This window comes from Lepisosteus platostomus, chromosome 12 (genome assembly GCF_059453375.1).
Source record: "Lepisosteus platostomus isolate fLepPlt1 chromosome 12, fLepPlt1.hap1, whole genome shotgun sequence".
NCBI classification, from domain to species: domain Eukaryota; kingdom Metazoa; phylum Chordata; class Actinopteri; order Semionotiformes; family Lepisosteidae; genus Lepisosteus; species Lepisosteus platostomus.
In genome coordinates, this window is record NC_142622.1 from 16,255,509 (window position 1) to 16,269,621 (window position 14,113).

The 14,113-nt window shown below is 40.8% G+C and overlaps 1 protein-coding gene across 2 annotated transcripts in view; it reads left to right on the forward strand.

Annotated features, from left to right (window-relative positions):
- Positions 1 to 1,023: 1,023 nt before the first annotated feature.
- kcng2 (potassium voltage-gated channel, subfamily G, member 2) overlaps positions 1,024 to 14,113 on the forward strand; it is a 32,267-nt gene continuing 19,177 nt past the window's right edge. The window contains exons 1-3 of one of the 2 annotated variants that reach the window (XM_088601151.1): positions 1,024 to 1,688; positions 9,027 to 9,114; positions 9,265 to 10,134. In XM_088601151.1, coding sequence (XP_088457277.1) covers positions 9,367 to 10,134 — 768 coding nt within the window. In that variant the 5' untranslated portion in view covers positions 1,024 to 1,688; positions 9,027 to 9,114; positions 9,265 to 9,366. The remainder of the gene's footprint in view (positions 1,689 to 9,026; positions 9,115 to 9,264; positions 10,135 to 14,113) is intronic. The other variant, XM_088601150.1, reaches the window with a different exon arrangement.

The window sequence follows — 14,113 nt, forward strand, 5'->3', positions numbered from 1 at the left end:
AAGGGGGAACGTGGTCTACTTCAGAAAAAAGAAAAGCCTTTGAAATAATATAAAAAGAATAGCGTTTTACTCGTTTGACTTATTCTTCAATAACCCTTTATTCCGAAACCACAGTTTAACACATTTCTCTCCACAGTCATTGGAAATACGCTATTATTAGCGGATAGATAATAAAAAGAGGTAAGAATGCTATTGGCACAGCACAATTAACAGCGAAATGTCCATTTCATATATTGTTTTGCATTTTATTGTTCAAACACGTTTATTGCATTTCGACACCTTATACTGACTTACAGTAATTATATGATTTCGATCATTCGATTTTAAACGTGTTGTATTACCCAAAATACCGAGTCAGACACAACCTAAATTGCATACAACAATAAGGGGTTTTTGATGAAGATTGTAATGATAACAGGATACTAAGAGGCAGAGAGTGACAGACGGCTGTACTGAGGTTTCTGTGCCAGAATGTGTGACGCTGTGATTGATAACAGGGGGACTACTTTTTGTTGAAGTGGGGCGAGGGCACTTCTGAGATGCCTTATTTTTCCACACTACTTAATATTATACTTTCATTCTTACCCTGTAGGTTTTATTCCAATAACCTTTCTAGGTGGTTGTTCAGCAAGCAAACAAAACGGATGTTCCTGAAAAACGCAGCATGATCTGTTGCAAGTAAAAACATAACCCTGGCCTTGAGCCCCACTGCTGCTCCTTTACATTATATCCGTCGGTTATCTAGGAGACTTTAGTTCAAATACGAATCTGCTTTGGGGCAGGTTATGGTTTTTAACACTGCGTTTGTACACAAAGCTTTAGTTGCTGTGATTTACTGAGGTGACATACATTTTATAGAACTGTGCGTACACAGTATTTTAATACCGATAGAAAAACAAACCAGTACAGCTCGGTCTCAAGTATTTGAGAATATGTCTAGAAAATGAATACATCACACGTCTAAATTATGTTATTTTAATATTGCTGTGTGCTCGTGCTGCCCCCTCTCTTGTTTACTCCGTCCATCAGAGTCATCAGAAGTTAAGAAAAAAATGGAATACGGGACGATAGACCAAAACCCACTTCTACGTCACAAATGTTCACTTTTGCCAGTCGCACTAGGTTTCTGTTAGTTGTTTTCTTGTTCGTTTCTGTCTGGGGTAGCCTAACTAGTAAGTCTGGATCATGCTACTCTATAGACGCTGTCTGCTCTACGCAGCTATCTGCGACCTGCTGTACGAACTGTTGTGAACGCCTCAGCACGCCTTCAGCTTGAGCAATGTGTTAGCGGTGTTATTTTGAAGGCAGTCGATTTGGTCTCCTTTGTGCATTCGTTGACGTTATGTCCTTCTAGATAACGAAGTTGTTCCCTCCTTTCCCCTCTTCATTTGTGTGCTGATTGCAACTTTAGTCGGACCAGCTGCAGTATCCTCTTCTGGAATAACTTTCAACAGCTGTAGAACTTAAAGGGATTCGAAAGAGCCACACGTGACGCTACCTGTCCTGCACACCTGGACGTAAACGGGAGTAAAGATCTAGGAGCCCAGAACCATGCAAGGCAATATGCACACAGCGCTGGTCTTTTTGCCGACGATGCAAAAGCTCTGGGAAAAAATGGATAATAGGGCTTTTCGTATTAAAATTTGAGGACGTTTTGGCTAATTCTGAATGGACACATCGGGAATCAGGTAAGAATGCGCATTTGAATGAACAGCGTTATTTCAGAGAAAATGAAGCAAAATTAACATTTATTTCGTGTTGTTTTTGTTTGGTTTTTGACAGTGTAACGCGACTGGCCACGAATCCTTCTAGCTGAGAACAGTTGAGCAGAACAAGTCACTTTTTTTAAATCACTGTTAACACATAAACGATTTTTGAGTTCATTATTTGCCTTCATGTAGATTACAGTTTATGCGTTTACACTTCTTTAAACTAAAGTTAGTTTATTGCACAACTAGTTCCCCGTTTGAATTGGACTCGTGATACAATGTGTATTTAAAGCCAGACGAGGCACAGTATGTTATTTATCCTACATATACGGGCAACAATTTATTTTACAGCCTAAACTGGATAGGTTTGTACTGTAAATATACATAGTGTTAAAAATCGAGAATTACGCGTCTAACGCGTCTGTAACCAAAGCTTTTTACATACAAGTACATTATATCATCGGAATAAACGCGCAGGGCATTCAGCTACGTACTGTCTTAAGGAAAGCTAAAAGAAAAATAAAGAAATCTGTTGTTATCACAGGACTAATGATTAATGATAAATGATAATGTTTTATTGTTATTATTAAAATGTTAACATTTAGGACTATTGAGTCGTTTCATTGTTACCAAACTGAAAATACCCAATGCGTAAAAGCTGTCCGTATTAAATAACAGCGATACATATGTGGTTAGTGATTTATAAAGCACAGCTCCCTGAGATTTTCTAAGCGAAGTTGGGGATCCAAGAGTAGCTTCACTTTTACCTTTTACAGCGCTCAATACATTCGCACTGCTCACGTTTTTTAAATTCAAAAGAGCACAAATCGATATTGATTTTCTACTTGGGGTCCAGGATTGTTAGCTGATGTAAACTCTGAACTGTGTAGCTCGTAATTGAATTCATTAAGCAATGAAACGTTAATCATACTGTCACTTTGTGTTATTTCTCCACAGAAGATAATCTCTTTAACTTTTTTAGGATTAGCATTAGGAAAAAGTTACTATAATAATATTTACACCACATTAAGCAAATTTGTGGATAATGGCAGTTTGTCAGTTTATCATGCGATTTTGAAAAAAAAAAAGATTTTATTTATTGAAAACACCAGAAAACGTTATATCATGCATAGATGCTTACAGGAATATCTAATGAAAGTAATGCTAAGAATGTTTAGACTAAAGGAATAAAACCCTTGCACAGATTTTGTAAAAGGGAGAATTTCAAAAGACTATGATGAGGAGGAGGTGAAGATGCATTCATATTTATTTTTAAATCAGTGTGAAATGTAAGCATTTTAAATATGTCATTTTTAATTCATGCGTGCTTAATAACCATTTGATTTTATGGATATTTACAAGCTTACTGTGAGGTACAGGGAAGTCAGTTCAAGAGTCATGCCAATAAAGCACCTTGACTTGAATTGAATGTATTTCCCTTGAATATTTAAAATCATAGCTAGAGGAGAAAATACGATTCATATGATGGTCAGTGAACCTTCTGTGAATTGAATTTAGAAGTATGGTAGCATGAGACATACTGAGTATCTTGTGTAACATAAAAATACATGTGTATGCCACAGACTTATCTTTGTTTTATATGTACTTAGTGTTACATCACATCCCGTTTGAGATGTGATGTGGAAAATGTAGGAAATAAATCCTCTAAATTATATTTTGTAACCTGCAGTGAAGACTGGAAAAAATGAAAAGATTGGCATAATCCTGACTATTATGTGCCGTAAAGAGAGAATGTTGGATACAATAAAAGCTCAGCCTGCAAGTGTGTAGTCTTCACAACCTATACAGTGAAATAAGGTATTTCAAAAGTTTTATTTCAACTCCACTGACTGAGGTACTGTATTTTATTGATGCTTACAGGTGTTTACTGGTTAAACAGTTGCAAATGTGACTATTGTATCACTAGCTAAAGTCTGTAATTTCACTACAACATGTTGAAGAGGAATGACTGGTCAGTAAGAAGTGTCTACAAATAAGCACAAAGAAAATCTAATTGTTTTTAACCAGTTAGTGAATAGTTTGGGTCAGCTACAAGATGTCAGTATTTATCTTTCCTAATGTAAAATACTGTAACGCAACGGGGGCTCAGGCGGGCGCCCTTGCCGCATTAGGTCGGCCCCATCCCGACTGAGGCTCGAACCCGGGACTCCCGCGTCTCTCTGCAGCGACCTAGCCCCGTGAGCTAACGAGAGATCTCCCCCCAGCCCAGTAGCTGTAGTCCTGCTATCACAGGGAAGGGCGGTGACATCACCTGCTCTGGTACGCCGGCTCTTACACAGTGCCTGTCGGCCGTAAGCGTTACAATACATTAATTTTACAGGTCAATTTGCGGATATTGGAAATGACTTCATTCCATGGTAGCCTTTACTTGTTTTTTTTTAAGAATAAGGAAGACTGAAGAGGTTGTGCAAAAACTGGCCAATGTGCCGTTTGAAAAGCCTTTTAGAAAAACATTGTGCTACAGGCTAATGCACCACTTCCTGGTGGGGTTTGATACTGTATGTCATCACCACAGTATATACCAGGTACCTGCAGTCGAGAACCGGGGTCCTGCAGTAGAGAACCAGGGACCTGCAGTGGAAAACTGGGGTGGGTTGTACAGTAGATAATTGGGGACCTGCAGTGTAGAGTCAGAGAGATGGAGTGGAGAAATGAAAAAGCTTGCCAAAACCACATACCGTTTCCAGTGTGTCTTCAGTTAAACTGGCTGTTATCATGTTCATGGCTGCCTAGCCGGCTCTGGTTTAAGAGTACTGTTGTCTTCCAGACTGAAGCTGGTTTTACACCTTGGAGTGTTATAGATGGTGGATGACTGATGTTTCTGAAAAACACAGATAAAAAGGTGTTTGATGCGACCCCTGTGAATGGGTATTTGCACCGTAGGACACCCTTTTTTACATGAGATACATAAGAATTGTTTTTTTTTTTTGTGCGCGTGAAATGCTTTTCCATCTACATTGTGTTCATGAATTCTTTTTTTATTTTGCAAAATAGGGGAAAAAATATAGAAACACGTCTGTACAGGACCCCAGCCCCACCATTTTAAAACAAGTCGCTTGGGGGTGGAGGTAACAGGCATCTGACACAAAAGCAGGCACATAAAGGAGCGCGCACAAACAAAGCAGTGTGTGGTTGTTAAATGGCTGCTGCTCATAGTACAGGAATAGAAGTGGGGAGTGTGAAGAGTTCTGCTGGTTTTGGCTTGGGTTCAGTACTAGGGCACTTGCTACACAACAGTACTTTCAGCCAAGATGATGCTGCACAAGGGATTGTATTGAATGTGTTGTAAATGCCGAGTGCCATATTCTTTTAATTTATTACTTTTATCAGAATGTTGCTCTTCGACACAGATTTTGGTTTCCTGCAGTAAGTAAAGGATAAACATTTCATAACATAACTTCAGTGAAGAAACAAGAAGGGACAAGGATGCTTTGCAAACAAAAAGTACCAATTACCAGGAAGCTTTCTCCCTCTCCTTAGAAGAACAACTTCTGGAGAAAAGGCATCTTATTTGCTTCTTCTGTTTGTAACACCAGTTTCATCAAAGGGATATGCTCTATTCCAGGGGAACACTTAGTAGTGCGACCCCCAGCTCTCTGTGTGTTGCTCTTAGAGTTATTTAAACTTGCTGGGAACTCTCCGTGCAGTTGTTGCTTCTGTTTAAAATATCAGTTATGTGAGTTGACTATTGCAGCCAATGAGTCGAGACAGGAATATATGTGTTGCCAGTAAGGGTAAGGAGCCAAATGAATCAGGTGCGATTGAAAAGTCCATTGCAGAGACGTCAGCTTGCTGATGCAACACAAACATACATTCCCATTTAGTTCATCTCTTCTCTTTCAGAGGGAAGGAGACTTTCCAAAGCTGTGCTGCACTTAGCAAGTTAGTCTTAGGATAAGAAGTGACAGGTGGTCAAGCAGAACACAAGCAGGGAAGTACTGTACTTTGTGTAAACTTTCAACATTTTACTGTTGTTACTGGGTGAATGTAGTTGGCTTTTTTGTTTCTCTTTGTTTTTACTTCTGCTACATGTATTACACATGCAGTATCGTGCAATGCTTTGAGCTTTTTCTAAAGCACTTATAAATGAAATTGTACTATCATTATCACGTGTTTGCAAGCAGCTCATTGATCCATATATCTCATCCAGCCTCGTCTTTAATAATCTCAGAGAATCTGCTTGTTCTGGACATCAACAGCCCTACATGCAAAGAAATGACTCTTGTAATCTAGTCATGTCTCTGTGTCCCTGTTTGCCTGAAGTAGTCCTATGGGTTAATTTAGTCATTACCTCTCTGGATATAATAATAATAATTTCTTACACTTATATAGCGCTTTTCTGGACACTCTACTCAAAGCGCTTTACAGGTAATAGGGACTCCCCTCCACCACCACTAATGTGCAGCCCCACCTGGATGATGTGACGGCATGATTTACCGGAACACTCACCAAACATCAGCTATCAGTGGGGGGGGGGGAGGTTAGAAGAGAGTAATTAAGCCAATTCAGAGATGGGGATTATGACGAGGCCATGATTGGTAAGAGCCAATGGGAAATTTGGCCATGGCACCGGGGTAACACCCCTACTCTTTTCAAGAAACACCCTTGGATTTTTAATGACCAGTCAGGACCTCTGTTTTACGTCTCATCCAAAGCACTGTGCCTTTTTACAGTATGGTGTCCCCGTTGAGATTCTGGGGCATTAGGATGCACACTGTCTGCAGAGGAAGCACCCTCTGCTGGTCCCTCTAACACCTCTTCCAGCAGCAACCTTAGCTTTTCCCAGGTCTCTCATCCAGATACTGGCCAGGCTCACACCTGCTGAGCTTCAGTGGGTTGCCAGTTGTGAGTTGCAGGGTGATATGGCTGCAGTTTATATATTAAATTATATTTTAAAACAAAATAAAAGTTATTTAATCACCTCACAATCTTCTTTATTCTGAATAAAACAGTTAAAAAATAGTAAAAAATGGCCTCTTGTTGTTTTGCAAAGTCCTAAAAATTAGAAGAAAAAAATGAATTCTCAATTCCATGCACTGACAACTTGGCTTTGAATTTGTGATGTTATCTCACATGTGAAAAAGAACATTGCTACTATAAAAGCTATAATAAAATGTTCTTCTGTAATAACAGACAATTTATAAATGGGTCAGTGAAAAGCATATGGTCTGGTCTAGCCTAGCATATCTACAGCTATTTTCAAAAGAAATATATTATGGCTTGTTTGAAACATATGCTTAACATTTATTTGTGCATTGGTCCAGATTAATGATCAACCTTAAATTTCAGCTAATCTGTAAAAAATGGCAAAATTACTAAGAAAAACCGTAACGTCTAAAAATATCTATATCTGGTAAACAATTAAACTAGCGCTCTTTGCTAGTTATATTTGGACAACTGAAAGGAGCCAATTATGATGCAAATCCATACAGTAGGATGTGCTGACACATTTAATTGCATTTAAATGCAAGTGATTGATACGCTTACACAAACAGACAAATCTGCACCAGAAAGTGTTTCATTTTAGGCACCAATCGGATTCTGCCTCGTGCTTTAGAAACTAACAACTAATAGTATGTTCATATTAACAGCATAAAATTTCCAAGATGAAAATACAGATGATTGCGTAACATGACAAATTAATCTTTCTCTTTATTCACAGCAGACCTGGAGAACTTGAAGTCATGACTGATTCTTTTAACTAGGAAATTTGGCTCCTTAGTTTTAAATCATTTAACTCTAAAGGAGTGCAGTAAATTCAGCAACAATATGAGAATGTTCTCCTTTTTTCCGTTCTTGATTTCTTCTTTCCGGAGAGGAGACTTCAAGCTGCACACTGCCCTCAGCACTGGAGAAGTGACGTGACTCTCAGCAGCAATACTGCAAGCTTGCGGGTCACAGAGGTCATTTTTGCATAGGAAGAATAAGACCCTCTGGCTGGATCAAGACATCTCATACCCTGTGGACACCTGCCTAATGGTCCACCACTCTTTAGCAATCTTCATTCATGACACAGCCCAGACTCAGACTATTCATGTTTGGATTACAGAACTCACTCTGGGTTCAGAATATGTGCTTTTACCTTTTGATCTGCTTAGGAGCCTGGAGATTTCATTTTTCATAACTCCCTTAAAGTATTTTTTACAAAAAAAGCTGTAGAAATCCTTCTTTCTGCTCATAGATCTCTGACTTACAATTCCATATTAAAACAGGTATGCTGGTGTTACTGAACCCAGGGAGCATTTTTCTTTATCTTCTTAAAGTACAGGGTTATTATTTTTTGGTGGCTGATACTACATTAAAAAACCCAGGACAATGGAGACCTGACTGACTTTAAGATACTGTAGATCATTTTTAACAATTCATCTTTAGCACAAATGGTGGTGAATCTAATGACAACGAAGGGAGTTGAGACCTAGAGTTATTGGTTGAGTAGGAAGTAGCATCAGGACTCATGTGTTAGAGCATATTGAGCACTGCTGGTCATATTCTTGTCACTCGGTCTCCTTTGGGACCGAGAATTGGAGATGCTCTTTATGCACAAAGTGGTGGGTATCTGAAACAGGCTTGCCTGACAGGCAGCTGAGGCTCAAAAGTGCACCTGTCTGCGTTCTGTGGGTACCCCTCGCATAGTCTGATCTTTTCATGAGCTAGCCTGCGATATTAAATAGACTGCATTCTTGGCACTTAGGGTTATTGTCTAATTTCTTAATTATTGCATCCCCTATTATATGTACACTGCCACAAGATGAAAAATTACATAACAAATGGTTCATTGCAGGTCCTCAGTGTAACGAGAGCCAGTCCAGGCTCCCATGAAGCATAGTTCAGGACCCTATGCAGACAGTATGATCCAGACGTAAGTGGAGAAGGACATCAGGGGAAGGTACAGCAGGATAGGACGGGTTGACAGACAGGGGGCGGTGATCCGGTGCTCGGGGGGCACCAAAATGGGAAATCCGGGGTGCAGTCCAAAGTCCAAAAACTGGGTGATCCATCCAAGACAAGACAGAATTTAAATCCAGAACAGGATCCAGATCAGGAACAAGAAGTTAAAAGAAAGTAATGAGGCCAGGCGCTCCAAGCCCCGTACTCAGACGGTCAGGATGCTTCCGGGCATCCATCTCCCAATGCTGAGCCAGGCATAGCGAGAGCGCCAGGCTTAAATAATGAGGAGGGATGCCAATCGTGACACTCAGGACATGGTTCAACATTAATTTGCTGCTGGCTAATCACCTATGGCATTTGCTTCAGAGACATCTTCTATGTCTACCAAACTCTATCTTATCATTACAGATATCAGCCTAAGCAGAAACATCTTTAGAAGGACCGTATATAAAATGAACAGAGATTAAACGTGGCCAGAGGAGCTTAGACTAGAAAGGTGAACTAGTTTTGTTTATGCTTCAGATTTGTGTGAAGAAAAAAATTAATCAATTTTCTAACAGCAAAAAATATCTTAATTAAAAGGCTCTAATTGTGTTCCCTGGGTGTAATATTTCCACCCCTCATCATTTTTTTCATTGCCTCCCAGATAACAGGATTAATTTTGAACGGGTGACTTCCTCCCCTGCCCTCCTTCAGCAAGACCATACCTCTGGTGGCCTTACGGCTCAGAGGACACACAGCTGCACCAATGTATCAGGAAATGGCCTTACTGTCTGGCAGCTCCGAACGCCAGTTCACTACGTTTTCGTTCAACCCGCTGGAGAACCTGCACGAGGTCCGCACCAAGAAAGGGGTCTTCTACAAATCGGCCAAGCTTCTCCACCCAGGAGAAGAGCTCTGCTGCCGATCGCACCTGGAGGACAGCAGGAGCCGCTCCGTGATCATTAATGTGGGAGGCATCAAGTACTGCATCCCCTGGACCACCCTCGACGAGTTCCCCCTGACCCGGCTGGGGAAGCTGAAGGCCTGCAGCAACTACGACGAGATCATGGACGTCTGCGACGACTACGACATGAGCCGCAACGAGTTCTTCTTCGACCGCAGCCCGAGCGCCTTCAGGACCATCATGACCTTCCTGGCGGCGGGGAAGCTGCGGCTCCTGCGCGAGATGTGCGCCCTGTCCTTCCAGGAGGAGCTGCTCTACTGGGGCGTCGAGGAGGAGAACCTGGAGTGGTGCTGCCTGCGGAAGCTGCGGCAGAGGGAGGAGGAGCGCAGCGAGGCGCGGCGGGCCGAGAACGGGCTGACCTCCCCACCCAGCGAGGAGCCGCCGCCCAGCACCTTCTCTGACGATAGTCGCATGGGCGGCTGCATGCGGAAGCTCAGGGACATGGTGGAGAACCCGCACTCGGGCCTGCCGGGGAAGATCTTCGCCTGCCTGTCCGTCATCTTTGTGGCCATCACAGCCGTCACCCTCTGCATCAGCACCATGCCGGACCTCAGAGAGGAGGAGGAGCGGGTGAGTCCACACTTTATCTGCCCCCTTCGATCCCTTCCAGGCACGCAGGGCTGCCTTAGGATTGGCAGGCAGCTCCAAGACATGGTTTGTTATTGGTGAAATACCTTTTACACGACGTAAAATAATATGCCATAAAACATTTGCTAGACAATATGAGTTTCTGTGGGCTTGGAGGCTTCATTAGCAAGCAGACTTGTTCAGCTAATAAAGGACAAAAGGACAATCAGATATCCCATAAGTTAAATTTTTACTCTCCAAAACCTGTCGGTAACAGTGCTTCAGATTTTGCAAAAGACCTTACAGTGAAGAAGCATGTGATTCGAGATCTTTCAATGTGGCAATACTAATGTAATTTGCCCAGCAAAAGTTAACTCCAGGGCTGTTGAGTGTGATGTTGTCTTTGTTATGTTAACAAACGTTTACTGTCTCAGAGATAAACACAGTGATCTTCTCCCAGTCTGATATGATAATTATAATAATTGCTGCTATGGAAATTTGAGAAAAACAAATGATAGTAAAGAAGAACAGTAAAAATACTATGTTTAATTGCTGTACGGTTATATTGGAATATACAGTACCTTGTTGTATCCCTCAAGAGGGCTTTAGTAGTTCTTCCAAAAGGATCTTTCTCAGTCATGCTTCAAATACATCAAACAAAACTTCAGACTTCTTTACAAATCTCAGCAATTGCAGTTAAAAAAGAAATGCAAAGCAACTAGTTATCTGCAATGGAAGGTGGAATCAAAGCAAGCAGATTCTAAAATGTAAACATTAGGACAAATTGTTTTCTTTCTTAATTAGCCCTTCATAATGGAAAAATACAAGACGGCCCTTGGACAAAGGCAAGGCTCCAGAATTTTGAATACATTATACTGTAGATTGTCAATTGGGAATTAATGAAAACGAGTGCATCAAAACAAGCACAATCTAAATAATTTAACGTCGAAGGCTTAAGACATGTTCAGTACTTTGAAGAAAAAATGCTGCGTCTGCCTTTTTTTCCCAAGAAATACTTAAACAATATAGGTTTGTCACCTAACTGCCTTTTATTTTTATGAGAGACTAATGGGTCTGTGAATGTACTACCTTTCCACTACATAACCCTGGCAGTACAGGTATGTGTTAGATACATTTTCCAGTCTCAAACTGCAAATGCAATTTCAGTGGAAAAAAAGAGAATAAAGTGACTATTGACTGCATCATATTCAGCAGTAACTTTAAATCATCATGTCACTTTATCTATCAGTGAGTTGGTGGTAGGAAAAAGATTTATATTTTGCGAGAAAAAAAGACTAAATGTCCTGTGTATTTCACATGAGAAAATATTATAGCACCTCAACATATTACCTAATTAAAACTTTATAATTTAGGTTGTTCCTAGATCTTAACATTTAACTAAAAGGCAATTTGGTGATTTACACTAAATGTTTATTGTTCTGTATTTTATTTAAAAGTCGTAATTGAATGTTCCCAACATTCAGAGGAAGAAGGATGGGTCAGGGTTAGGTCAGAGGAGTAGAGTTAGGGTTAGGACAAATGAGTAAAGACGGGGATAGGACAGAGGAGTAGGGAGTTGGTACCATGTTGGTGACTTTTAAGGAAGTTGTTACAAAATTCTATATACCAGGACTTACAATAGAAAAGAATGGGCTACATGAGCCAGCAGCCATATCACGCTGCAACTCGCAACTGGCAACCCACTGAAGCTAAGCAGGTGTGAGCCTCATCAGTACCTGGATGGGAGACCTCCTGGGAAAAACTAAGGTTGCTGCTGGAAGAGGTGTTAGTGGGGCCAGCAGGGGGCACTCACCCTGTGGTTTATGTGGTTCCTAATGCCCCAGTATAGTCACGGGGACACTATACTGTAAACAGGCGCCGTCCTTCGGATGAGACGTAAAACCGAGGTCCTGACTCTCTGTGGTCATTAAAAATCCCAGGGCGTTTCTCGAAAAGAGGAGGGGTGTAACCCGGCGTCCTGGCCAAATTTCCCATTGGCCCTTACCAGTCATGGCCACCTAATAATCCCCATCTATGAATTGGCTTCATTACTCTGCTCTCCTCCCCACTGATAGCTGATGTGTGGTGAGCGTTCCGGTACACTATGGCTGCCGTCGCATCATCCAGGTGGATGCTGCTCATTGGTGGTGGTGGAGGGGAGTCCCCATTACCTGTAAAGCGCTTTGAGTGGAGTGTCCAGAAAAGTGCTATATAAGTGTAAGCAATTATTATTTTTATTATTATAATTATTACATGTGGGATTTGTTCTGCAAAATAATCTAAAATGTAAAAAGGTTCTGAGACACGCTGTACAGTGACATGGTGGTTAATGCAGGAGAGATATGATTGGCTACTTTTATCATCTTCTCTAGGGATCAGTCCCTGTTCCTCAATAGAAATGGAGCTGAGCACTCATCCTACTACTCTGCCATGCCAGGATGAATATTTTATAGATATTAGATATTAGGTATTAAATAGAAAGAAGCTTATCATTTGTTTACCCTTATACAAGGCTTATTAGTACACAAGCAACCATGGCTTCTCACTGATACTATATGTTTTGGTCCAGGGTTTTTCCCAACTACCCATCATTCTGCACTGTGTCTCCTAAGGTGACTATAGAGCTGTAGTCCACACTGCCCAGGTGTTGAGAGTGCTGTGCGTTTTGCTCATTGTACTGTTAAGCTCAGGTAGTTTACCTTGCACCTCTGAGTACCTGACCTGCAGATTCCTGACAAGGTTCAGACTGTTCTGACGTGCCTGCTGGAACGCAGGCACCAGAGACTTAGGGCTCTAGAGTGTTCTTGGGAAGCGTGTGTCTGTAACAGTTTCATTTCACTTCACCATAGCTCACAAAAACTCCTGTTCAAGTTAACAAGAAAGATTTGTGTGTGCTAATGGGCCTGAAAGCCAGAAAGGAGAGAGATTAGGAAGGAAGATGGAACAGCACAAGTTATCCTTGTGGTTGGCTATATGCATTATTGCATATGCTTCTGTTCCATTCCATTTGAAATCTTTTTTTTTCAGTTAACCATAGAAATATATTAAAGGTCACCAACAAGAACAGGATATTTGGCCTATCTGGCCCATTTGCTTGTCAGTATCTAATTGATCTGAGAATCTCATCCAGCTGTTTCTGGAAAGCAGCCAGGGTATCAGCTTTGACAACATGGATAACATTGACCATCAGCACCTGAGTCAATTAAGCAATTAAGACAATCCTGTTTTGAAAGGATCAAAGTTCTAAAAGGTTTTAAGAGGGTCACGTTTGAGTGTCTGTTATATGTAGTTGCCTTAATGTAATTGCAACTACTGTATATACTGTAGGTATTTCATTTAATATCCTGCATAGCAACCTACATTGTTCGTTACAGAAAGTCCTTTATACATGTTTGGGCAGGACTTACGGCTTAAGATTCCAGAATGGAATTGTACAGTAAATGTAAATTCAACCAAAATTTGTTCTTCACAGCTTTCCTAAAATGAGTTATTTTAACAAACAGTGTTTGTACTTCTCAAAAAGCTGTAGTTTTGGATTCAATTGGTAGTTGTAGATCTTAAAAGAATTGGCCCCCAATGTATTAAAAACACTTGCTAATACCACGCTTTGCCATTGACTTGCCTTGGGAGCTGATGCTCATTGTCTGGCATCTTCCATTTGTTTTGTATATGATGATTTTTTAATTAACCAGACATATGACCTCATCCTAGCTGCGTTCATTTTTAAGGAAGAAAATAGCTATTTTGTTTAAAGGTCCAGAGATGAATCATGCTGTAATTAGAACAAATGTGTTTTGACTGCACCCAGACACTGTGGCTTGTTTCTCTTCGACTGAAAATTGCATTTCCAACATTTTCCTTTAGTGTGCCTCCACAGACAAAGTAAAGGACCAGCCAGATTTTTTATTTCATTTGAAACAGAAGTAATTTGGCTCCTGAAAACAATATTTACAGTAGTTTTGCCAGAGGCTCTGTTCTTATC